At 41.0% G+C, this 23,680-nt stretch overlaps 2 protein-coding genes across 5 annotated transcripts in view; both read left to right on the top strand.

Moving 5' to 3' along the window:
* The window catches only part of CRY1 (cryptochrome circadian regulator 1), a 51,109-nt gene extending 41,539 nt beyond the window's left edge, over positions 1-9,570 (top strand). Inside the window, exons 5-13 of one of the 4 annotated variants that reach the window (XM_054719446.1) lie at positions 9-97; positions 3,881-4,021; positions 4,111-4,422; positions 5,744-5,895; positions 6,125-6,327; positions 6,419-6,514; positions 7,462-7,533; positions 7,831-7,930; positions 8,950-9,570. In XM_054719446.1, the coding sequence (XP_054575421.1) occupies positions 9-97; positions 3,881-4,021; positions 4,111-4,422; positions 5,744-5,895; positions 6,125-6,327; positions 6,419-6,514; positions 7,462-7,533; positions 7,831-7,930; positions 8,950-9,025 (1,241 nt within the window). In that variant the 3' untranslated portion in view covers positions 9,026-9,570. Of the gene's footprint in view, positions 1-8; positions 98-3,880; positions 4,022-4,110; positions 4,423-5,743; positions 5,896-6,124; positions 6,328-6,418; positions 6,515-7,461; positions 7,534-7,826; positions 7,931-8,949 lie in introns of all 4 variants that reach the window. The other 3 variants (XM_008144715.3, XM_054719445.1, XM_028150150.2) reach the window with 3 other exon arrangements.
* Positions 9,571-15,001: 5,431 nt separating this feature from the next.
* On the top strand, positions 15,002-22,436 carry MTERF2 (mitochondrial transcription termination factor 2). Its single transcript, XM_008144716.3, has 2 exons — positions 15,002-15,101; positions 21,057-22,436. Exon 2 carries the CDS (start codon positions 21,115-21,117, stop codon positions 22,270-22,272), a length of 1,158 nt encoding a protein of 385 aa, XP_008142938.1. The 5' UTR covers positions 15,002-15,101; positions 21,057-21,114; the 3' UTR covers positions 22,273-22,436.
* Positions 22,437-23,680: the final 1,244 nt, after the last annotated feature.

Below are 23,680 nucleotides of genomic sequence, written 5' to 3'. Positions count from 1 at the left end.
TTTTTTAGGTTTTGATACAGATGGCTTACCCTCTGCAGTTTGGCCAGGTGGAGAAACTGAAGCACTTACACGTTTGGAAAGGCACTTGGAAAGAAAAGTACGATAATATAGATCATGCTCATATTTCCAAACTGGCATTATAAAAATAATTTTGCTTTTTTTAAAAAACAAAAAATAGACTGGTGAAAAAGGATTGAGAGAAATACTTAAAATAGCATAAACTGCCCTGCTGGTGTGGCTCAGTGGTTGAGCGTCCACTTATGAACCAGGAGGACACGCTTCAATTCCCAGTCAGGGCACGTGCCCGGGTTGCAGGCATAGTCCCCAGTGTGGGGTGTGCAGGAGGCAGCTGCTCAATGATTCTCTCTCATCATTGATGTTCCTATCTCCCTCCCTTCTCTGAAATGAATAAAAATATTTTTTTAAAAAACAGCAGCCATCTCTTTCACCCAGTTTTCCTTAAAAAGAAAAAGAAAACATAAACCTAATTGTTTGAAAATGAACTACTATCTCTTTACTTAAATACCTCTTTCCTCCTCATCTGATTATTTCCTCTTTAGCTTTTACCAACACTACCTCTTCTATTCTTTTTTGTGTAAGTTGGTATCTGATGACCATAACTTTGAAGCTAGGGTAGAATTCTTTTATTTCACCTTTACTTCAGTGTCAAAGAGACAGGTGAAAGGTGCTCTCAATGTTGTGTTAGGAATTTGGAGGTAATTTATTTCACACTAGAGGCCCAGTGCACGAAATTCATGCAGGGAGGGGGATGTCCCTCAGCCCAGCCTGCACCCTCTCCAGTCTGGGACCCCTCAGGGGATGTCCAACTGCCGGTTTAGGCCCAATCCCTACCCAGGATCGGGCCTAAACCGGCAGTCGGACATCCCTCTCACAATCCGGGACTGCTGACTCCTAACCACTTGCCTGCCTGCCTGCCTGATTGCACCTAACCGCTTCTGCCTGCCGGCCTGATAGCCCCCTAACCCCTCCCCTGCCTGCGGATTGATGCCTAACTGCTCCCCTGCCGGCATGTTTGACACCTAACTGCTCCCCTTCTGGCCCGATTGCCCCCAACTGCCCTCCTCTGCCAGCATGATCACCCCCAACTGCCCTTCCCTGCAGGCCTGGTCCCCCCCCCCAACTGCCCTCCCCTGCAGGCCTGGTCACCCCCAATTGCCCTCCCCTGCCAGCCATCTTGTGACAATGTGGGGCCTGCCATTTTGTGATGACGTGGGGGCACTCATTTGTCACAACATGGGGGCGGCCATCTTGTGATGCAAGGGCACGAGGGTTAATTTACATATTACCTCTTTATTATATAGGATTTTGAGTATGTGCTACATGGGGATGGTTGAAACAACAAAATGCTCACTTTTTTTTTTAAATAAATCTTTATTCAGATTATTACAGTTGTTCCTCTTTTTCCCCCCATAGTTCTTTCCACCTGGTTGCCACCCCACCCCCTGACCTTAACCCACCCACTGTCCTTGTCCATAGGTGTAAGATTTTTGTCCAATCTCTTCCCGCACCCTCCACACCCCTTCCCCTGAGAATTTTCAGTCCACTCCCTTTCTGTGCCCCTGATTCTATTATATTCACCAGTTTATTCTGTTCGTCAGATTTTTTATTCACTTGATTTTTAGATTCACTTGTTGATAGGTAAGTATTTGTTGTCACTTTGTTGTTCATAATTTTTATCTTTACCTTTTTCTTCTTCTTAAAGAATACCCATCAGCATTTCATATAATACTGGTTTGGCAGTGATGAACTCCTTTAGCTTTTTCTTATCTGTGAAGCTCTTTATCTGACCTTCAATTCTAAATGATAGCTTTGCTGGGTAGAGTAATCTTGGTTGTAGGTTCTTGCTGTTCATCACTTTGAATATTTCTTGCCATTCCCTTCTGGCCTGCATAGTTTCTGTTGAGAAATCAGGTGACAGTCTTATGGGTACTCCCTTGTTAGGTAACCAACTGTTTTTCTCTTGCTGCTTTCAAGATTCTCTCTTTGTCTTTTGCCTTTGGCATTTTAATTATGATGTGTCTTGGTGTGGTCCTCTTTGGATTCCTCTTGTTTGGGGGTCTGTGCGCTTCCTGGACTTGTATGTCTATTTCTTTCACCAGGTAGGGGAAGTTTTCTGTCATTATTTCTTCAAATAGGTTTTCAATATTTTGCTCTCTCTCTTCTTCTGGCACCCCCATAATTCGGATGTTGGTATGCTTGAAGTTGTCCCAGAGGCTCCTTACACTATCTTCATATTTTTGGATTCTTTTTTCTTTTTGCTCTTCCGGTTGGGTGTTTTTTGCTTCTTTGTATTTCAAATATTTGACTTGATTCTTGGGATCCTCTAGTCTGCTGTTGGATCTCTGTATATTATTCTTTATTTTAGTCAGTGTATGCTTAATTTCTGACTGGTCCTTTTTTATATCCTTGAGTGTCTCACTAAATTTCTCAGAGGTTTCTAGAAGATTCTTGAATAATCTTATAACTGGTTTTGATCTCTATATCCAGTAGTTTGCTTTCCTCCATTTCTTTCATTTGTGACATGTTTTTTTGTCTCCGCATTTTGGCTGCTTCCCTGTGTTGATAGAGTGGCCTTGTATGCTAGGTGTCCTGTAGGGCCCAGTGGCTCAGCCTCCCCAATCACCTGAGGTGAACACTCTTGGTGCACCCCTCTGTGGGCTGTGTGCACCGTCTTGTTGTAGTTAAGCCTTGATTGCTGTTGATATCACTGGGAGGAATTGACCTCCAGGCCAATTGGCTGTGAAGACCAGCTGTGTCTACAATGGAAGAACCGCTCTGCTAGAGTTACCCTTATTGGGCAGGACTTGCTTCAGTGGGGCTTTGGTGCTCACTGAGTCTGCCCCTTGAGTGTGTCGCTTATGGATGTGAAGAGTTGTAATCTGCTGTGGTCTCACACTGACCACTGGGTACACTGGCTCTTGGATCTCCAATGAGGTGCAAAATCAGCCACTGCCTGAAGCCACCCAGCAGGAGCTACAGAGAGATCTGCAGATTCCTCCTCTTTGTTTGGGGTTTGAAAGTGCCCAGATGAGGCCCAGCTATAAAGCAAGGCAGGCTGCTGCTGCCGGGCCTTGGGCCTTCTTTTGGAAGCTTTGGAGCTCTCTGACCCAAGTGCAGTTTGTTAGGTTTTAGGCTGCAAAATGCCGGGCCATTCATATGCAAAAGCCACTGCGCACAGCTTGGGTGGGGTTGTAAATTGGGTGGGGCGGGGTCTCAGGGAATCACCAGGGTGGAGCAAACAGCAATGGCTGCCCATCAGCCCTGCCCCAAAGAGGCCCCTGGGTCTCTGGTCCCACAGCACCATGCAGGAACAATGATCACTGCAAGCACCTCTGAGAGAAAGCCGCCCTTGCATTCTGGCCCTTTGCCAGACAGTCCAGTTTCTCCCCGTATGAGTCTGGGTCCCCAGAGTCTTGCCTGGAACTGGAGTTCAGAGCAATCGGGGCTTGTATCTCCCTCCCAATTGAAAAAAAACAGCAGCACACCCAGTTGCCAGGCCCTTTCGTGCATACCTCCACACTTCCTACCAGTGTCAATGCGCTTTTTTCTTTCCTTCTAGTTGTAGAACTTCCACTCAGCCAGCTTTCCCATGGTTCTGGATGATATTTGTTTTGTCTTTTAGTTGTAGTTTTGATGTGGTTGTGAGAGGCAGCAAGTACAGGTGTTTACCTATATCACCATCTTGGTTCCTCCCCAAAATTCTTTCTTTTATCCTTTCTTGTTTTCTATTAAAACATGTCATTGTGGCTGGAATAATAAGATTTTATTCCCTACGAACTATGTAACAGTTTTTAAAAATCTAAATCTTAAACACTCCTTTAAAGTGGAAAAGTTAGGGTAATTCTCTGTGTGTTTTCAGGCATGGGTGGCTAACTTTGAAAGACCTCGAATGAATGCCAATTCTCTGCTTGCTAGTCCTACTGGACTCAGTCCTTACCTCCGATTTGGTTGTTTATCATGTCGACTATTTTACTTCAAACTAACAGATCTCTACAAAAAGGTATTAATTAAAATTGCATTATTTTATTTTATTTTTCAAGATACTTTTTTAAAAATTGCTTTTAATACTTTTTTGCTTTTTAATCTTAGGTAAAAAAGAACAGTTCCCCTCCCCTTTCCCTTTATGGGCAATTGTTATGGCGTGAATTTTTCTATACAGCAGCCACAAATAATCCACGCTTTGATAAAATGGAAGGAAACCCCATCTGTGTTCAGATTCCTTGGGATAAGAATCCTGAGGCTTTAGCAAAATGGGCAGAAGGCCGGACAGGCTTTCCATGGATTGATGCCATCATGACACAGCTTCATCAGGAGGGTTGGATTCACCATTTGGCCAGACATGCAGTTGCTTGCTTCGTTACACGAGGTGACCTATGGATTAGTTGGGAAGAAGGAATGAAGGTAAGTGTTCTAACTAATGTAGCATGTCTTATTTTGAAGGACTATATACTTTACTAAGACATTTCCTAGAAGTTGTCTATTATGTTTATTTATAGTTTAGTTTTTCACTGGTCAAAGAATTTAATTCCTGCAATGCAATCACACTTTTGGAGACCAGTATGGTGTAATTGGACAGGAGATATGGCAAAAACTGGTTCAGTTAATTTCAAGTCACTTCTGTGGGTAAAACCAGCCTAGCCATCAAGGGAAATAGAAGATTTAACACTCTGGACTTAATTGCATTGACATACTTATAGGTAATCATTTCTGTCACAGAAAAGATTCACCCAAGAGTTTTTAGAAATAGTGAATTCAAAAAAAAGGAGATATATGTACTACTATATGTAATACTTAAACAATAAAAAAAAATCAATTAAAAAAATTAAAAAATAAATAAAATTACTGCAAACTTAAAAAAAAAAGAAATAGTGAATTCATAGCATACATTTGAAAATATATATCCTTTCACTTCACTTCAACTTCACAACATTTTGGTAGTACTTTCATTATGTAAAGTGAAGCATACTGTACTTTATAGCATCATATTGGTTATATATAACAGTACTTATATTTTTTACCTTCCTACTTATATCATAAATTTCCCCTCTCCAAGACCAGTTCTGATCCTGTTGGGTTTTTTTTTTACGTCTGTTACATTTCCTAGTACAGAGTTTACATGAGGAAGATGTGTAACACCTACTTCATGAATTTATTAAAAATGGTTTATTTTAATTCTGTTTTCCTCTTGGATCAAGAAATTCCAAACTTATTTCAACAATAAAGATTTTAAAAATAAATAAGTAAATAAATAACTGATATTCCAAACATAAACTGCATTTTCCAAGGTCATTTAATTTGGATGCTCTCTATAGGTAGGCTGGTTTACCAAGCTTCTGCGTTTCTGTTGGTGATTTATTTGTTAGCATTTTTGCTTTTTTGAAAGTGTTTCTTGCTTTTATGTTTCTTTCATTTTTTAATCTCATATTCCTTTTAAATCAGTGACTTGAATAATTTTTTACCCTCCTCCCACATAACACTGCCTTTTGGGAGAAGGGAGAAAGGTAAATTCTATTCAGAAATCCACTTATATTACTGATATATTTGTTTTCCTGAAATAATTCATAGGACAAAACAGAGACAAGGAAGCTAACTTTGGAATGTTTAATTTTATAGTTCTATGCTAGATTTTCTTTGTTTTGACTTTTGATCTACAGAGACCTGGAAAATGCTTGCTTTGAGAATTATGTGTGTGCAAACTAATTGGTTACTGTTACTTCTGAAGGTATTTGAAGAATTATTGCTTGATGCAGATTGGAGCATAAATGCTGGAAGTTGGATGTGGCTGTCTTGTAGTTCTTTTTTTCAACAGTTTTTTCACTGCTATTGCCCTGTTGGTTTTGGTAGGAGAGCAGATCCCAATGGAGACTATATCAGGTAAATCAAGGGTGATTGTTATTAGTTTGGAGTAACTAATCCAGGAAGAGCTTTTAATGTTTAACACTTTAAGTATACCCCTCATGATAGTCAGCAGAGATGAGGAGAAGGGTAAACAAATCATTTAAATGGTACTGATTTGATCTTGGTTATTCATAGCTAATAAATAGTTTGTTATAATTTTCTTATAGTTCATTTTATTAATAATTTTTCTCCCTTCTCCCAAAAGGCGATATTTGCCTGTCCTAAGAGGCTTCCCTGCAAAATATATCTATGATCCCTGGAATGCACCAGAAGGTATCCAAAAGGTAGCCAAATGTTTGATAGGAGTTAATTATCCTAAACCAATGGTGAACCATGCTGAGGCAAGCCGTTTGAATATTGAGAGGATGAAACAGATCTACCAGCAGCTTTCACGATATAGAGGACTAGGTATGTCAGTAACTGCCTTTGATTTGCTTCTTTGGCAGCTACCCTTGCTTTTATCTTGGTCATAATTTAATAGGATATTTTTTCCCTTTAGGTCTTCTTGCATCAGTGCCTTCTAATCCTAATGGGAATGGAGGCCTCATGGGATATTCTACTGGAGAAAATATCCCAGGTTGTAGCAGCAGTGGAAGTAAGTGAAAAGGAAATTTCTATATGTAACATCAAGAGATTAATAATCAAATATATTGTTTATTAAACCTCACTATGTTTTTAAAAATCTCTTTAAAATGTATGTAATAATTCTTTGTACATGTGCATACATGTGTACACACATACATACAACACACACCCTAACTCCATTTTAGTGACATTTTAGATAGAAAGCATCATTACATGTAGTAGAATTAGGTCAAGGTAAAGATCTTCTTGCATACTGAACAAGGAGAGCAATTTTAAGGATAAAATAAAACTCAAATATCATATTTTCAGAATGCTCATTATTTTTTACTCTCTAGGTGTATATCAGCTATAAGTTAATAAATATAAGGTTAGTGGCCCTGTCAACATGGCCAAAAAATTTATCATAGACCTCTAGTCCTTTGCACATGAGTTTTTCCTTACAAAGTCTGATTTTAATGGTTTTCTGTATGATAAATGTTTAGTTGCCACATATATTCTTTTTTTTTTTTTAATCCTCACCTGAGATCATGCTTATTTATTTTAGAGAAAGAGGAAAGGTAGGGAGCGAGAGAGGGAGAGGGAGAAACAGAAGAGGAGAGAGAGAGAGAGAGAAAGAAACATCAATGCGCGAGAGAAATATTGACTGGTCGCTTCCTGTACACACCCTGACCGGGGATCTAACCTGAAATCTGGTATGTGCCCTGACCAGAAATCGAACCTGCAACCTTTTGGTGTACAGGACGACACTCCAACCCATTTAGCCACCCAGCAGGGTGCCACATATGTTCTTAATTCAAGTAATAATAATGTCAAGAAGTCAGTATATATTTGCAATTTGAATAATTATGTCAGTTTTCAAAGGTTCTAACAAAAAATAGCATGAAGCTAATTAATTTGTAATCTTAATATATACTTCTTAGAATTTAAGTAATTTTACTGTGCTTTAAATACTAACAGGTTATACTCAAGGGAGTGGTATTTTACATTATGCTCTTGGAGACAGTCAGCAAACTTACATATTAAAGCAAGGTAAGAATAAAGTGAGCCCAGCCAGTTGGCTTAGCTGGTTGAGCATCAACCAAAAAGGTTTCAGGTTTGATTCCTCATCAAGGCACACACCTAGGTTGTGGGTTTGATCCCTCGTGGCACAAATGGGAGGTATGGGAGGCAGCCGATCAATGTTTCTCTCTCTCCCTTTCTCTCTAAAATCAATGGAGATTATCCTTGGATGAGGATTTAAAAAAAGAAGTAGAAAGCATTTGAGCATATTGTTGTGTCTCTTCACTTTTCCTATTTTAAACATATATTTTTTAAATGTGTAGGAAGAAGCTCCATGGGCACTGGTCTCAGCAGTGGGAAACGTCCTAGTCAGGAGGAAGACACACAGAGTATTGGTCATAAAGTCCAGCGACAGAGCACTAATTAGGTAAATATTTTATAGCCTTATTTCTTGCTTTAGTGGACTGTGTAATCAATATAAATTAAGATAATTTCCAAAATGGAGCTAACCTCTCTATTTTCAGACCAGAGAGGCATAAATTTTTCAGTGGTTGTTACAAAATCAATTAGTTCTTAGACAAGAGAAATTCGTCTGTACTGAACAAAGTGCTGTACTCAGTTTTCTGGTCATCTCAATCAATTATATTTAAATGTGAAAAGCTTATAAATTTGTCCTTAAGTTTTTTTTTTTCTCAGAAAGACATCTTACTCATTTCCTTCCTATGTGACAAATCTAAAACAGTTAAAGTGACTTTTTAATTTCAGTGGTATTAATATAATCCCTTTATGAATTTTTCCCCAAATCTTTGCCTCTTACGTCTTTATAAATTTATTTTACCTGTTGTGATACTTTTAAAATCTAAATTCTTTCCAGTTTGGAAATAGTTTAAAGTATATTTTTTAATGTTGGCCCTTTTTGGAAGTACCAAATGCCATGCCTGTATTCAATTCACTTATCTATGGGATACTATTTTATGATTTAAATTTATATGAAAAGTATCTTTTAAATATATTTTTATTAATTTCAGAGAGGAAAAGAGACAGAGAGAGAGAGAGAGAAACATCAATGATGAGAGAGAATCATTGAGCGGCTGCCTCCTGGATGCCCCCACTAGGGATTGAGCCCACAACCCGGGCATGTGCCCTGATCAGGAATCGAACCGTAACTTCCTGGTTCATAAGTCGTCACTCAGCCACTGAGCCACAGCAGCCGAGCTGAAAGTATTTATAGTGCGTTTGACAGTTTTTGAAGACATTTGTTTCTTCAGTTATCTTAAACTATTTATATTTTTTAAATTATTACTGTTTTTTATTGCCAACTTAATTAGACTGTCAATTTCTTGAATATAAGATCAGTAAATACTCATCAAATTTTTGTCATTTAATTCCTTGCAATTAAGCTTTACCCAGTTTTCTTTTTTTTTTTTTTCTCCCCTTAAATCACAGAAGACACTCAGGAGGAATACTGTTCCAGCTGAAATTGGTGGGGAGTTCAATACTTTTTTCAGTTAAATTATATTAAAATGTTCTTCGTTGATGGAAAGCATTTATTTCTAATTATATTTCTGTGGTTTTTAACTTTTCAATGAATTTCACATAGGACACATGGTAATTTGTATATAAAGAACTTGGTAAAAGACTTTGCTTAATGCAAATATAAATATCACAATTAGTATAGACCCATCAATATATTTTTGATAATTTTTCATGTATGGTAAAAGTTAAAGTGGCAAACTGATATTCTGATAATAAAAAAAATCAAAGTTTTGATTGTCAATGTGGGAAAATAGGAGGTTTTTAGACTTTCTTAAAAGACTTTGTTAAAATTTTCTTGACATTGTTTGCTCTAACTTTGCACTCTTTGATAATAATGTTTTAGGAAATGTGTGTAATCAAAATTTGTAGTTTATAGCCTCTGTTAACAGACAGTATATGTTTTAAAGCTTCATGTATGCCTGTTTGACCAAACTTGTGCAATAATCATGTGTTAAGTTCTCTTTGTCTCCCTCTCTTTGTTCATTTACAGTTAAAGTGACCTTGGTTATTAAAGTATATGCATATATGGAATCTTGTGTATTTGGTGGTTGTTTTTCTTCTCTTCTTTTTTTACTTTTTGTTTGTTTTGAGAAAGAGGGAGAACATTGATTTGTGAGATGTGATTACAAATTAAAGATATTCTATAAACTACATGTCACCATTCTGAATGAAGGAATAGCCATCAAATACAGGGGTGGGCAAAAGTAGATTTATAGTTGTGAATACATGAAACACAGAGTTTATTCTTGTATTATTATTAACTAGAGGCCGGTGCATGGATTCATGCAACGGTGGGGTCCCTCGGCCTGGCCTGTGCTCTCTTGCAATCTGGGACCCCTTGCGGGGTATCGGATAGCCGGTTTCTGCCTGATCCCTACAGGCCCAATCCAGACAGGAGGGAGCCCGATTCCTGCAGGCCCGATCCCCACAGGCCTGATCCCTGCAAGCCTTATCCCTGCAGGCCTGATCCAGACAGGAGGGAGACCAATCCCCACAGGCCCGATCTAGACAGGAGGGAGCCCAATCCCCACCAGCCCAATTCAGGCAGGAGAAAGCCCGATCCCTGCAGGCCCAATCCAGGAAGGAGGGAGCCCGATCCCTGTAGGCCCGATCCAGTCAGGAGGGAGCCCGATCCCCGCAGAGCCCAATCCTATGCCTTGAACATCTGTCCCCTGGTAGTCAGTGTGCATCATAGCAACCCGTCAACCAGTCATTCAGTCGCTTAGGCTTTTATATATATAGATTATTGTTTCTTTTCCATACGAACAACTATAAACCTACTTTTCCCCACCCATGTATTTAGTAAAGTAGGATTTTTCAAAATTATTCCAAATAAGAATATTGTCTTCCAAATACTTTAACATTAAAAAATAAATAAAGTTATCTGCAAGAAAGATGTAAAACCAAAGTGATTTTTTTTCAAGTAATGGGGATTGTAACTGTGAATTAGTATAGGATAACATATTAAGAATGTGGGCTCTGATATAAGCATAACCAATGTATGCAAGACACTGGGGGTTGGAGGGTGAGGGCATGTGCTGGGGGGTAGGGGAGGCCGGGGGAAGGTCAATGGGGAAAAAAGGAGACATATATACTATTTGTAATATTTTAAACAATAAAGTAAAATAAAATAATGTAGGCTCTGGAGTCAAATGCCTGGCTCTGCCACTCAATTAGCTTTGAGATCTTGGACAAATTATTAATTTTCTGTGCCTTCTTTTTTTTTTTTTTGTCTATAAAATGGGAATGAGAGTATCTGCTTCATACCGAGTATGAAATGCTCATGACAGTGCCTGGCATATGGTAGGATCTACACTAATAAAAGAGTAAGATGCAAATTGACTGTACCTTCATGATGCCCACCAGCCAATCAGGAGTGAGTATGCAAATTAACCCAACAAAGGTGGTGGGTTAATTTGCATACGCAGGTGCCGAGCGGCCGGGGGTGGGGTGTTCCACACCGCCCCAGCCACTCCAGGCCTCTAGGCAGCATGGGAAGGTGGAAAGGTGGTTCCGGCCGGAGCCAAGGTGGTGCCGGCAGCCAGGGGAAAGAAGGCCCATTCTTGCACGAATCTTCGTGCATCGGGCCTCTAGTATCTAGATAAATGTTATCTCCAGGGCTGCCATGCTGCATAGCTCACTGGACTATGCAGTGCATGGTCTGTGTCACTGTATGCTGCAGCTCTGGTCAGCTGTCACTATTATTATTATTATTATTACTAGAGGCCCGATACATGAAGATTTGTGCAAAAATGGGCCTTCCTTCCCCTGGCTGCTGGCACCGCCTTTGCTCCCGCCCAGAGCCGCCTTTCTGCTTTCCCACGCTGCCCAGAGGCCCGGAGCAGCTGGGGCGGTGCAGAATGCCCCCAGCCACTCGGCATCTGTGTATGCAGATTAACCTGCCATCTTTGTTGGGTTAATTTGTATACTCACTCCTGATTGCCTGTGGGCGTCGCGAAGGTACAGTCAATTTGCATCTTTCTCTTTTATGAGTATAGATTATTATTATTATTATTATCCTTTTCCTGTTTCTGATAGGCTAATTCTTACCAAGTAGCTTTTTGTTTTCTTAACTTTAGTAACGGTAGATGTTTAGTGTGATAATTATATTTAAAGGTAACAGGATAAATTTGAGTCAAAAGTCCAGAAACAATATTACATTTTAGATGATATTCATTTTTTAACAGTATCCTAATGAATTAATAATGATCAATAAATTCTGTTACTGAAAAAAAAAATGTGCCTTATCTTCTGTCACCATTGTTAAGAAGGAATAATATTTAATTGATTCTCAGAATACCCATACTTCACATCATCCTCTTTGGACCTGATTGCACTATACAGAACTGAAAAAATTCATAGGCCTGGGATTTGCAGTCACCATCCAGGGGAATAAAAGATGCAGTTTTAAGATGAATAAGTATTTTAATAAAAGAACACTATTTCAACAAAGCCACTGATATGTTGGGGATTTTTTTTTAGGGTTTGGTGGGGTTTTTTAAAGCTTTTTTAGTTTGGTCTAAATTGTGACTAACAAGAATGACATCAATGTGCTCCAACTGAGTAGGTGCACCATGTTTGAATACAGTGTTCTCCCCTCACTAGAAGGGTTAGTGTTCTAAAAACCCTACCCTTGGTGGTTGAGGGATTCAAGACCTTTTACTCATTCAGCAAATACTTCTTGAATTCTTACTACCAAAAAACTATGCTGGCAACCTGGAAAAATTGAGTTGAGAGAACCAAGCTTTTGAATGAGCCAATGCAAGGTCCTTATATTTTTCACATTCACTTAAAATAAATTAATAAATTTGGGATATAAAAGACTGATAACAGTATCATTTTTTAATGCATCTCTTACATCCTAGAAACTTTAGGATTTTCCCACAATTTCAAGCATGCTTGTGATTTTCTTATAGATAACTAGAGGCCCAGTGCATGAAAAGTCATGCACCCCAGGGGGCGGTCCCTCAGCCTGGCCCGTGCCCTCTCACAGTCTGGGAGCCCTCGGGGGATGTCCACCTGCCAATGTAGGCCCACTTCCCAGGGGATCAGGCCTAAGTTGGCAGTCAGACATCCCTCTGGCAGCCTGGGAACCCTCGGGGGATGTCTGACTGACAACTTAGGCCTGCTCTCTGGGAGATCAGGCCTAAGCCTTCAGTTGGACATCCTTAGTGCTGCGGAGAAGGCGGGAGAGGCTCCCGCCACTGCTGCTGCATTTACAGCCGTCAGGCCAGTTTGTGGCTGAGTGGAGTTCCTCCTGTGGGAGCGCACTGACCACCAGGGGGGCAGCTCCTGCGTTGAGCGTCTGCCCCCCTGGTGGTCAGTGCGTGTCATAGCGACCAGTCATTCCTGGTTGTTCTGCCTTAGGGTCAATTTACATATTATCCTTTTATTATATAGGATATGCATAATACTAGGTGCTTTCTCCCATTTCTCCATCCAAAGTTTGTTGTTGTTTTTTCTGATTTTATGGTCCTAGAAAGCCACAATTTAAATATTTAGGATGGAAAAGCTTTAGGTAACATTAATACAGTTGGCATAGTTGAGTTGGTCAGTTTCAAGTTTTGATTACAATTCACAGGTTATGCGTATTATCATTCCTCACACAGTTATGTGGAGCCCTGATACAAGCTGCTAGCACCGTAGTGGGTATCTCTGCTCCCTCCCTCCTGACCATACGGTTCTAAGGCCTGGTATACATTCCTTAACTTCTTTCTCTTCTCTGTATCCTACTCTGATTCCCTGTTCCTAAATACACTGGTTAGTCTGGATACCAACTCCCTGTATATCAGGAAAAAGAGTTCAATAAAACCACAAATAATAAGGTGTGTTTTTTTGTTTTTTTTTATAAGGGTAACTTAAAAGGAAAAGCGTTACAGGACAAGCACTCTCCTACCCTATAGTATACAAAAAACAGTTCATTCTAGAATATCCTGGAGATCAAAGTCAATCTTGAGACCAGGAGTCAGGATTCTTGCATTAAAGTCAAATATCAGTCCCTCTCAGCAAATCCTATTGAGCACAAATTGGGTACTAAGACTAGCCTCAAAGATTCAGTTCAAATTTCCTGAGTCCCTACCATGTGCCAAGCATGATTCATAGGAAAGTAAATTCATCAGTACACACAGGGAGTTGACTCCACAAGGTGAGAGGGCAGCGTCGAAGAATCGCAGAGCTGTATGTGAAGACTGTTAGAATCGTGCACAGTGCGCTATGGGAACACTAGGAAAATCTGACAGCTTTCCTGACTCCCAACTCCCACACACCAGCAGCGGACACCTAGGCAAGGTCAGGGCATCCTGTCCTTGGAAACATTTAACTGGAGTTGCCATTTATCATGTTGTTGGTTGTTAACGTCTTTGTCTTCCACTAGAATGTAAACTCCCAGAACAGGAAATGTACTTTATTCCCCTTGGTCCTGTCCACTGATGTCTATCTTCTCATTGCCGTTTCCCATGATTGAAACTTCATTAGGCATGCCATAAATATTTGTTGATTGGATGGATAAACGTGAGAGTAAATGAGACGGACACTGAGCCTGGTTTTAAGGAGGAATTAATTTATTAAACTGGCATCACAAGTAGTCATTGGAATGTAAACCATTTGGCAGTTAACAGAAAAGGCAAGTACCATATTTTCCGGCATATAAGACGTCTGGGCGTATAAGACGACCCCCAACTTTTCCAGTTAAAATATAGAGTTTAGGATATACCCGCCCTATAAGATGACACCTGGCGTATAAGACGACCCCCGACTTTTGAGAAGATTTTCCTGGGTTAAAAAGTCGTATTATACGCTGGAAAATACGGTACTTCGGTGAAAATGGCAGGAGGGAGGTTTTTTGTTTGTTTTTTTGGAGGGAGGTTTTTAAAGATGAATCAGACACCTCTGACTGCTGGGTGGGGGACTGGAACAATGGGTCGTAGAAAAGCTCCACATGTTCCAAAGAGTTTGGGGGCTTTTGTAAATTCTTTGCCTATTGAATTATTTTGGGAATTCTGGATGGCTCTAGCTTAAATACACAGTGGTTTCTGAGTTAGTTCTACGTTTTTTCTTACGGGTTAGTGACATTCCCCCAGGGACCAAGTAACTGAAATTCCCAACTTTTATAAATCGCTGGAAAGGAAAGGCTGTGAAAATGCCAGAGGCAGTAATTTGCCTGCGCCCGGCTCAGTTCCCGGGAAAGGTGATTCCCACGCCGCCCCGCCCCTACCGCCCCACCCGGCCCCTGCCTGCGACCCGGCCCCTCCTAGCCCTCCCCGCCTTTCGGCATCAATGGGCGTCCTGTGGGTCACGTGGCCTGCGCTGCGCTCGGATTGGCTGCGCTGGGGGCGTGAATCTGCGGGCTCACGGGTCTCCCGTGTTCTGATTGGCTGCCGGTGAAGGCAAGTGACCTAGTTGGCGCTGCTGAGGGAAATTCACAAACCGCTCCAGGCCCAGGGCCTCATTCCTAATCCGCGGGCAGACTACCGGCCACCGTGACCCTCGGCCTGGTGAGGGAGGGAGGACAGAGCCGGGGGCCCGCGACCCACTGCGCCTTGCAAGGAGCGGACGCCTCCCAGGTGAGTCACGCCCTTTCTCCCCCCGCCCCGGGGGGTAGTCGCCCCCGGCCTGGCCGTGGCCGTGAGGCGGGGGTCCCGGGGCCGCCCGCCGCTCAGCTGCGCCTGCCTGGCCTGGGCGCACACCTGGGCGCCACGGGTCGGAAGTTTCTCCGGAAAAGCGCAGGCCGCACTCGATGGGTGTGTGGCTTTCGATCGCTCCCCCAGATTCTCTAACTTGGGCCTTCGGTTTTCCTTGCCTTTATACCCATGGGGGCTTATGCGAAACTCAGAAGTTCGTACGCGTTATAAAAGTAGAACTTAGTGGAGATGACCGATTATCGAGTGGCTCGTATATAAAAAGGATGCGTGTTATAGAAGTGGACTTCACTCCTCAAAAATGTCGAGGAAACGTGAAGTTTCAGAGAATAGCTCGCGTTGTGTTTCAACAAACATTTACCAAGAGCGTTATTCTGTGTAGGGCACAGGGCTAAGGGCTGGGCTCTGTTGGGTTTGAACACAAGGTCTGCCCTTTATTAGCTGAGCAACTTTGGACAGGTTACTTTTCCTGGTACTTTATCTCTTTTCTCATCTTTAAAATGGGTTGTAGAATGAGTTTTCTGAATACTCTGTGGTTTTTGTTATTAACTCCTTTCATCTTCACAATCACCCAGGAGGTGGTGTCCCGGTTTTCCTTATGATCAGACTGAGGCAGAGGTGAAATGACTTCCTCAAGTCACAATACAACATGACCAGGAATTAAGCCCAGGCAGCCCACAGTTTTAGCCACTAGGTTAGGTAGCTTCATGGTCTTGGTTTGTTCATTCAGTTCCAGTTGACAAACACTGATTTTATTCCTCTGTGGACCAAGTTCTTTGCTTGGTACAGAGATAAAGTAGAAGAGCATCAGACCCTGCCCTCCCAGTGCTTTGTTCATAGTTGGGCTGCAGGGTCTGAATCCTGCTTAAATTGATCCTGCTAAAATCTTTTGCAAAACAAGTATTGGTTTTTGTTTTGTTGTTTTTGTGTGTGTGTGTGTGTGTGTGTGTGTGTGTGTGTTTGGTTGTGTGTGTTTTTTGTGTTTTTTTTGAAAGAGTCTGTGGCTCTCATCATCAGGTTCTCTGGTGGGTCTGTGATCCAGATGTATGAAGAAACATTTTAGCAGAAGAGCTAATATTAGCATAATACCTGACACATTGTGTGAACTTAAAATAAAGCCAAAATACTTCTGATTGAATGAATAACAAACTTACAGGAATGTAGTGATTGCTACAATAGGATCAAGAGTTGGTTGCTATGGAGGAGCACACACAAAGGTCACCTGACTAGGAATGCCTCCTAGACTCGCCTGTGTCAGCCCAGCCGGTGGAGGGTAGGGAAGCAATTCATTGGAGTATAGTAGCCAATCTCTGCCTCATGGAGGGCGAAACAGAAATAACAGGTGAACAACTGCAGCTATGACAAGTGGCACAGAGGAACCATCCATAGTTTCAAGAGAGTCTACAGTATAATGGGGACAGGAGGCTTCATCTGTTTATGACGACTCATGCTGTACTGTGTGTGGACTGGGAAGACATGCTAAGCGAATAAGTCAGACACAACAAGACAAATGTATGATTCCACTTATATGAAGTACCAAGAACAGGCAAAGTCATAGAAACAGAAAGTAGAATAGAAATTACCCGGGGCTGAGTGGAGAAAGGAATGTGGAAATATTGTTTAATGGGTACAGAGTTTGTGCCTGGGGTGATGAAAACGTTCTGGAAGTAGTGGTAGTGGTTGTGCAACATTGTGAATTTACTTAATGCCACTGATAAAAAAAGGCAAACGGCAGGGATAGTTAAAAGGCAACACAGATGGTCAACATAATTTAAGAAAAGTTCAGCCTCACTAATAATAAAATGAAGTTAAATTAGTGTTGTATTCATTTTCACATATTAAATTTATAACTGATGAGAGAATCACTCATACTGCTTGTGAGAATATAGGTTGGGATAGTTTTTCTGGGTAGTACATTAACAACTGAACTTCACACATCTCCTCTTCAGTAATTCTATTCCTAGAAGTTCATCTTAAAGGGAAAAATATGAAATGTGCAGCAGATATTTAGCATATAGCAAAAAATTACAAATAGCCCAACTGCTCAATACTAGGCAGTAAATTACAAAATTAGAGTATATTCATCCGATATATCATGCAGTCATTTTATATATTTAGAGCACTTTTGATGCCAAGGTATATATAGTGGATTAAAGAATAAAATACATATAGGAGGGTAGGCAAAAGTAGGCTTACAGTTGTGAGTACACAAAACACAAGAGTTTATTCTTGTATTGTTATTTATTACTAGAGGCCCGATGCACAAATTTGTGCACTGGTGGGGTCCCTCGGGGTGGCCTGCGGAGATTGGGCCCCAACTCGCGCAGCCCCGCCTGGCACCCGCCTTGGTCTGGCGCTGCCCCCTCACCTGCTCCACCATCCCACCAAGGTCCTGCTCTCATTGGGGCCCATCAGGGCTGACAGCACCTCCACTGCTGCCCGCTGCCAGCGCAGTGTTGCTGACGCCCACCATGTTCCGTGCCGCCCCCTGGTGGTCAGCACACGTTATAGCAAGCAGTCAAACTCCTGGTCAAGGGGACAATTTGCATATTAGGCTTTCATTATAAAAGATTTTGTTAGTACTACAACTGTAAACCTACTTTTGCCCACCCCTGTACAATGTGTATTGATTGTGGAGGAGCCACAGCATTTGTGCTTTCCACTTTCGTAGTCAACTATGTTTGTTCATCAGAGAGAGAAAGAGCTAGAGCGAGACAGACAGCTTTAATTGCTCAGACAACTCACCTGAACACATGATAGTTCACTCCGGAGTAAGCAGGCAGTGGGAGGCAGCCCGCTTTTCCCTTAGCCTCACTGGGCAAGAACGTCATGCTGTGGTCAATGTAGTTCTGATATTTAATGATCTGTCACTTTTTATAATGTAACTCCAGAGTAAGCCAGCTACTTCATCTGGTGCTTAGCCAAACACTGGGATCTGTTCCAGGCCTGGAGGAACCCAGGGTGCGAGACTTACAGAAGACAGCATGTTGGTATTCAGTGTGGTGCCTGCTTGGGAGATTTTCAGGGAAATTTTTGAGTTTCTGCAATTTTCACTTGATAGGCTGAGCTTAGAACCTAATTGTCATGTATAAGGCAGATTTATGAATTTAAAAATTATAATAAAGGGGGCAAGAAGCATAGAATAAAACTGTACTTACATGTCAAAATATGAATAGTTTTCTATAGGTGATGGGATTATGAAAGATTTTTTCCATTTCCTTATACTTTTCAGAATTTGGCAGATTCTCTATAGTGAGACTGTATTACTTTCATAAGCAGTTATTTGCTTATAAAAGCATTTACAATACAGTTTTCACAATTTTCAGTCATTCTTTGTATAATGTACTTCTGTCTAAAATACAATTTAAAGTCACATTACTACAAAAATTTTAGCTCCATGTTTCCTAGTAATGGCTATCATTTATTGAGCACTTATAACATACCAGGCTGTGCACAAAGTACTTGACGTGCATTTTAACCCTCGCAATATTCCTATAAGGTTTACCTGCTGTTCTACTACACAGATGATGCCATTGTTATTTTAATCTTATTGAACATTTACTGTGAGGCTGTATTCTAATTACTACTTGTTTAATCTGAGGTTAAGTAACTTTCCCAAGATGATCCCATAAATTAGAGCCAGGGCAGTTGGTGAGTTTGGCTGCTGAGCCATACTCCTTCCAGCTGGTGGTACAGATGTGAGGCTCGAAGTTGTGGGATTCCATGACAGTGGGGTGTGGGACTCCAGCCTAGATGTACCTCCTTGCTGTTAAAATCCTTGATCTCAGAAATTTAAAAAATATTATTTATATCTTGGCTATTAGAGAGTTATTTAAGGAAACTGGTATTAGGAATTATCTGAAGAAAACTCTGGTTGAACTACTAGAAGTAAAACAGAAGCTATGCCTACAATTACTTTCGACATCATAGGCACTAACTGAACTATTTTACCAAAAGTAAACCAAAATGAGAGCAGTGTTCTCTGTTATTTTTCCTTAGAAAATAGAATAATCATTTATTTGGAGTAGTTAGGACTTGAAAGTGAGGAGTCCTTGCCCTAACCAGGTTTGACTCAGTGGATAGAGCGTCGGCCTGCGGACTGAAGGGTCCCAGGTTCGGTTCTGGTCAAGGGCATGTACCTTGGTTGCGGGCAAATCCCCAGTGGAGGGTATGCAAGAGGCAGCTGATCGATGTTTCTCTCTCACCGATGTTTCTAACTCTCTATAACCTCTCCCTCACTCTCTGTAAAAAATCTATAAAAATATATATTTTTTAAAAAGTGAAGAGTCCTTGGCATATGTGGCAAAGGCATTATTAAAGGCAGGGATTGGAAATGGCTTTTTCCCCCCCAGTTTTCCTTCAAACCTACAAATACTAAGGAAATGCTGTTAACTATCCAAATAGCAGCACTACACTTATGTGGTACAGCCAAGACACTTCAATCTCAGGTACCAAAAGTAAAAACAACAAACTAAGCATGTTTTCATTACCAGAAATATGAGAAAATAGTGCAAAGGCCACAATGCATCAGGCACAGTATAGCATCTCTAGGTAGCTAAAGCTGTCAAGTGGGGACAGCTGGTTAGACTGTTATAACGTACTAGTGACCCAGTGCATGAAATTTGTTCACAATAAAAGGGAATTAGAGGAAATATTTTAATATTGCTATTTGTCCTTTCTCTATAATAGAAGTGTCAGAGATGAAAGAAAATTAGTAAAACGTATATGAAAATCTTTCTCCTGTCAGAGTCTGGGGTGCGCCACGGGAGCCAGAGTCAAGTCCCCGCCCACCCACATGTGCCTCGAAATCGCACGAGACCCAGACCCGGCCGGCCCCACCTCCATCAAGCCCCGCTGGGTGGGGGTCACAGACTCAGGTCCCCCGGCCCAGGGCAGGGTGTGCGGCCTGAGGTCCCGCGGCCTGGGCCGGGGCAGGGGGCAGGGGACACGCCTTAAGGTCCCCGTCAAGTCCCGCTGGGCGGGGGGCGCAGCCTCAGGTCCCCAGCCCAGTGCCACGCAGCCTCAGGTTCCTGCTGATTGTTAAGGCTCATTATGGGAACTTGGCCTCTGCTGTGGGCGCAGCCATCTTGTGTTACGGAATCCCTGCCTCCGCTGTGGGCACAGCCATCTTGACCGTTACAGCATCATGGTCAGTTTGCATATTCCTTCTTTATTAGATAAGATGGTCCCCATTCCACAGCTGACATGCCACTCCCATGGCTCCGCTGGGGCAGTCACACATCTCTCTCATTGTACCTGGCTAAGACTTATTTTAATTCTGGACTTGTAAAAAAATGTCCACATAATTCTCATAGAACAAGCATATATTTATTGACTCACTTTAAATAAAACAAATTAACTGACTTATTTGGGTAATAGTTATTCAGCAAAAATATTTTCTCTGAAATATAAAATTAGAGATGACGCCCCCCCCCCTTCTTAATAAGTATTTGCTTCTGCCAAATATCACTTTGAAAATGTAAAATGTTAAAAACAAGAACAAACAACCTCTGTGTGTATGTAAGTAAGTAATATATGTCTCCTAAAGAAAAACATATCAGAGTTGTAGGAGGGGGAAGTTGTGTCAAAATAACATCTACGGTCTGTGATTCTTTGAACTTTTTGTGGTCTTGCTACTGCTCTGTGAAAGAGAAATAACTACTGCAAAGCTCAAATGACAATGTATTTATAAAGTATAAGATAGTCTAAGTTGTGAAGTAGTTACTTTACAAATTATGTAAGAGGATATATTTAATATTCCGCATGCATAGTTTTCCTAATTTAAATCCATGTTATTTCCATGCTTACTGCTTACAGCTCAGGTTTGTGTTCTACAAGTCAACAACCCATATGTTAAATCCTGTATTTCCTTTCTTACAGGCACCCTGAGTACCTTCTGCGTCACTGGACCGTGGGGATTAGCTGGTGGATTTCAGGCATGCTGTGGAAGTTGCTGATGAGATCCCAGCCTTGCAGGCTGTGTTCTTTCAGAAAGATGCTATCAGCTCCCAAATACAGACCTTTTTTAGCTTGCTTCACCTATACAACTAACAATCAGTCTAACAAAGAAAATCAAAGAACAGTAGAAAAGCTCCATAAATTTTCAGTTGACATCAGGAAAATACGCAGATTAAAAGGATGGGTCCTTTTGGAGGATGAAACCTATGTTGAAGAAATTGCAAATATTTTACAACAACTAGGTGCCAATGAGACTGCGGTAGCCAGTATTTTGGAACGCTGCCCAGAAGCCATTGTCTGCAGTCCAACCGCTGTTAACTCCCAGAGAGAACTCTGGCAGTCCATCTGCAAAAATGAGGAAGAGTTAGTCAAGTTAATAGAACAGTTTCCAGAATCTTTCTTTACAGTTAAAGACCAGGAGAACCGGAAACTGAATGTTCAGTTCTTTCAAGAGTTGGGACTCAAAAATGTGGTCATTAGCAGATTTTTGACAACTGCACCTAGTATTTTTCATAATCCTGTTGAGAAGAATAAGCAAGTGATAAGGATTCTCCAAGAGAGCTATCTAAATTTAGGTAGCTCTGAGACCAACATGAAAGTTTGGTTACTAAAGTTATTAAGCCAAAACCCATTTATTTTGTTAAATTCTCCTGCAGCTATAAAGGAAACACTGGAATTTCTCCAGGAGCAAGGTTTCACAGACTCTGAAATTCTCCAACTTCTGTCCAAACTGAAAGGGTTTCTTTTTCAACTTGGCCTAAGAAGTATACAGAACAGTATTTCCTTCTCTAAAAATGCTTTTAAATGCACAGATCATGACCTGAAGCAGTTAGTTTTGAAATGCCCTGCCCTTTTATATTATTCCGTTCCCATTTTGGAAGAGAGAATTCAGGGATTATTGAAAGAAGGAATTTCCATAGCTCAGATAAGAGAAACGCCCATGGTTCTGGAGTTAACACCGCAGATAGTGCAGTACAGGATAAGGAAACTGAATTCCTTAGGCTACAGAGTAAAGGATGGACATCTAGCAAGTCTAAATGGAACGAAAAAAGAGTTTGAGGCTAACTTTGGTAAAATCCAGGCCAAAAAAGGAAGGCCATTATTTAACCCCGTGGCACCGTTACATGTTGATGAGTAACTCACTGGCTGATCCTGCTTCCCTCTGGCAGTGCAGAGTGAAACTGAGGAGCAAAGACACAGGATTCAGGCTGTTCGTAGGCACCAGTCATTTTACCTCTAAGTAAATATCCCCCAACTCATATGCTATATTATAAAATATAAGTTACATTTGTTTTAAATAAAAGTTACTAATTTTGATCTTAGGCTATTTTTTTAAAAAAAATCTTGTATTACTCAATGGCACATTAGTGTGATATAAGTGAATCATTTCTAAGAAACTGACAAGTGTCATTTAATAAAAAATTTATTTTTATTGATTTCAGAGAGAGGGAGAGGAAGAGATAGAAACATCAATGATGAGAGAGAATCATTGATCAGCTGCACACCCCCTACTGGGAATCGAGCCTGCAACCTGGGCATATGCCCTGTCTGGGAGTCAAACCATGACATCCTGGTTCATTGGTTGACGCTCAACCACCAAGCCACACTGGCCAGGAAAACAAGTGTCTTTTTTTAAATTTATCTAGCACATTTCATCTGGGATGTAGACCCAGCCTTCTTCCTCCCCACCAGCTCTGAAACATCACTACTGTGGTCTGAGTTCTGTAGCTTAGTGTTAAAGTGAAACATCAACAGATTTCTAATACATTTTTTTAGGGAAAGCTGATTTTATCTCCTGGTTGGAATGAGTATCAGAACTAAGCATTACTCATTCAGAAAGAACAATTAGAGCTTATTTGTATGGTCAGCTTGTTTAAAATTGACCATTTTTCTCTCTCACGAAGTGCTTTTAAGTGCATTCATTACTTTCCCCATTTACAGACGAGGAAACTGAAGCTTAGAGAGGCCGCTCAGCTGCCAAGTGACAGCCCAGATTTACTATGATCCGACTTCTTTTCAAACCTTGTGAGTAGAAAAAGGATTGCTTATGAGTTGGCATGAAAAAAGTCACCCCTCCCTGACCTGCCAAAAGAGTGAGTACCAACAAATTTAGGGATTTTTATTAAAACTTCTCTGTAAAATGCCTTCAATTTGAAATGATCTAATTCATATACATTTGAAGTACATGGAGCATTTTTAAGAACTTTCTGAAAATCCAGGTCTGCCTATAAAAGGGAAGGTGTGTGATGGTTGGTACTTCAGTAGCATTTCACATTTCTATTTCTAAATCTTGCCAAGATAAACATTACCCAGATAAAGACTGGCCCACTTTCAGCTGTGGAGTTTGAACTTTGTAACAACCAAACGACGCTGATAGTCAAACCTCTGTGCACTATGTGTGCATGGCCTTTTATTAAGGAAAATATTATGAAATATGCAGGCCATGTCTTCAGCAAATGCAAGTAGCCCTCACTATCCAATTCTGTTAAGTTCCTTAGGAGAGGAAAGAAATCTACGCAGCACCGAGTGCCAGGCACACTGTGCTT

Source organism: Eptesicus fuscus, chromosome 7 (genome assembly GCF_027574615.1).
Source record: "Eptesicus fuscus isolate TK198812 chromosome 7, DD_ASM_mEF_20220401, whole genome shotgun sequence".
Taxonomy (NCBI): Eukaryota; Metazoa; Chordata; class Mammalia; order Chiroptera; family Vespertilionidae; genus Eptesicus; species Eptesicus fuscus.
Note: the sequence above shows the minus strand (reverse complement) of the source record. Positions and strands in the feature narration are given on the sequence as shown.

What these genes read in the sequence shown, in the direction of transcription:
- MTERF2 (XM_008144716.3), top strand. Translation starts at nt 21,115, where the DNA reads ATGCTGTGGAAGTTGCTGATGAGATCCCAGCCTTGCAGGCTGTGTTCT.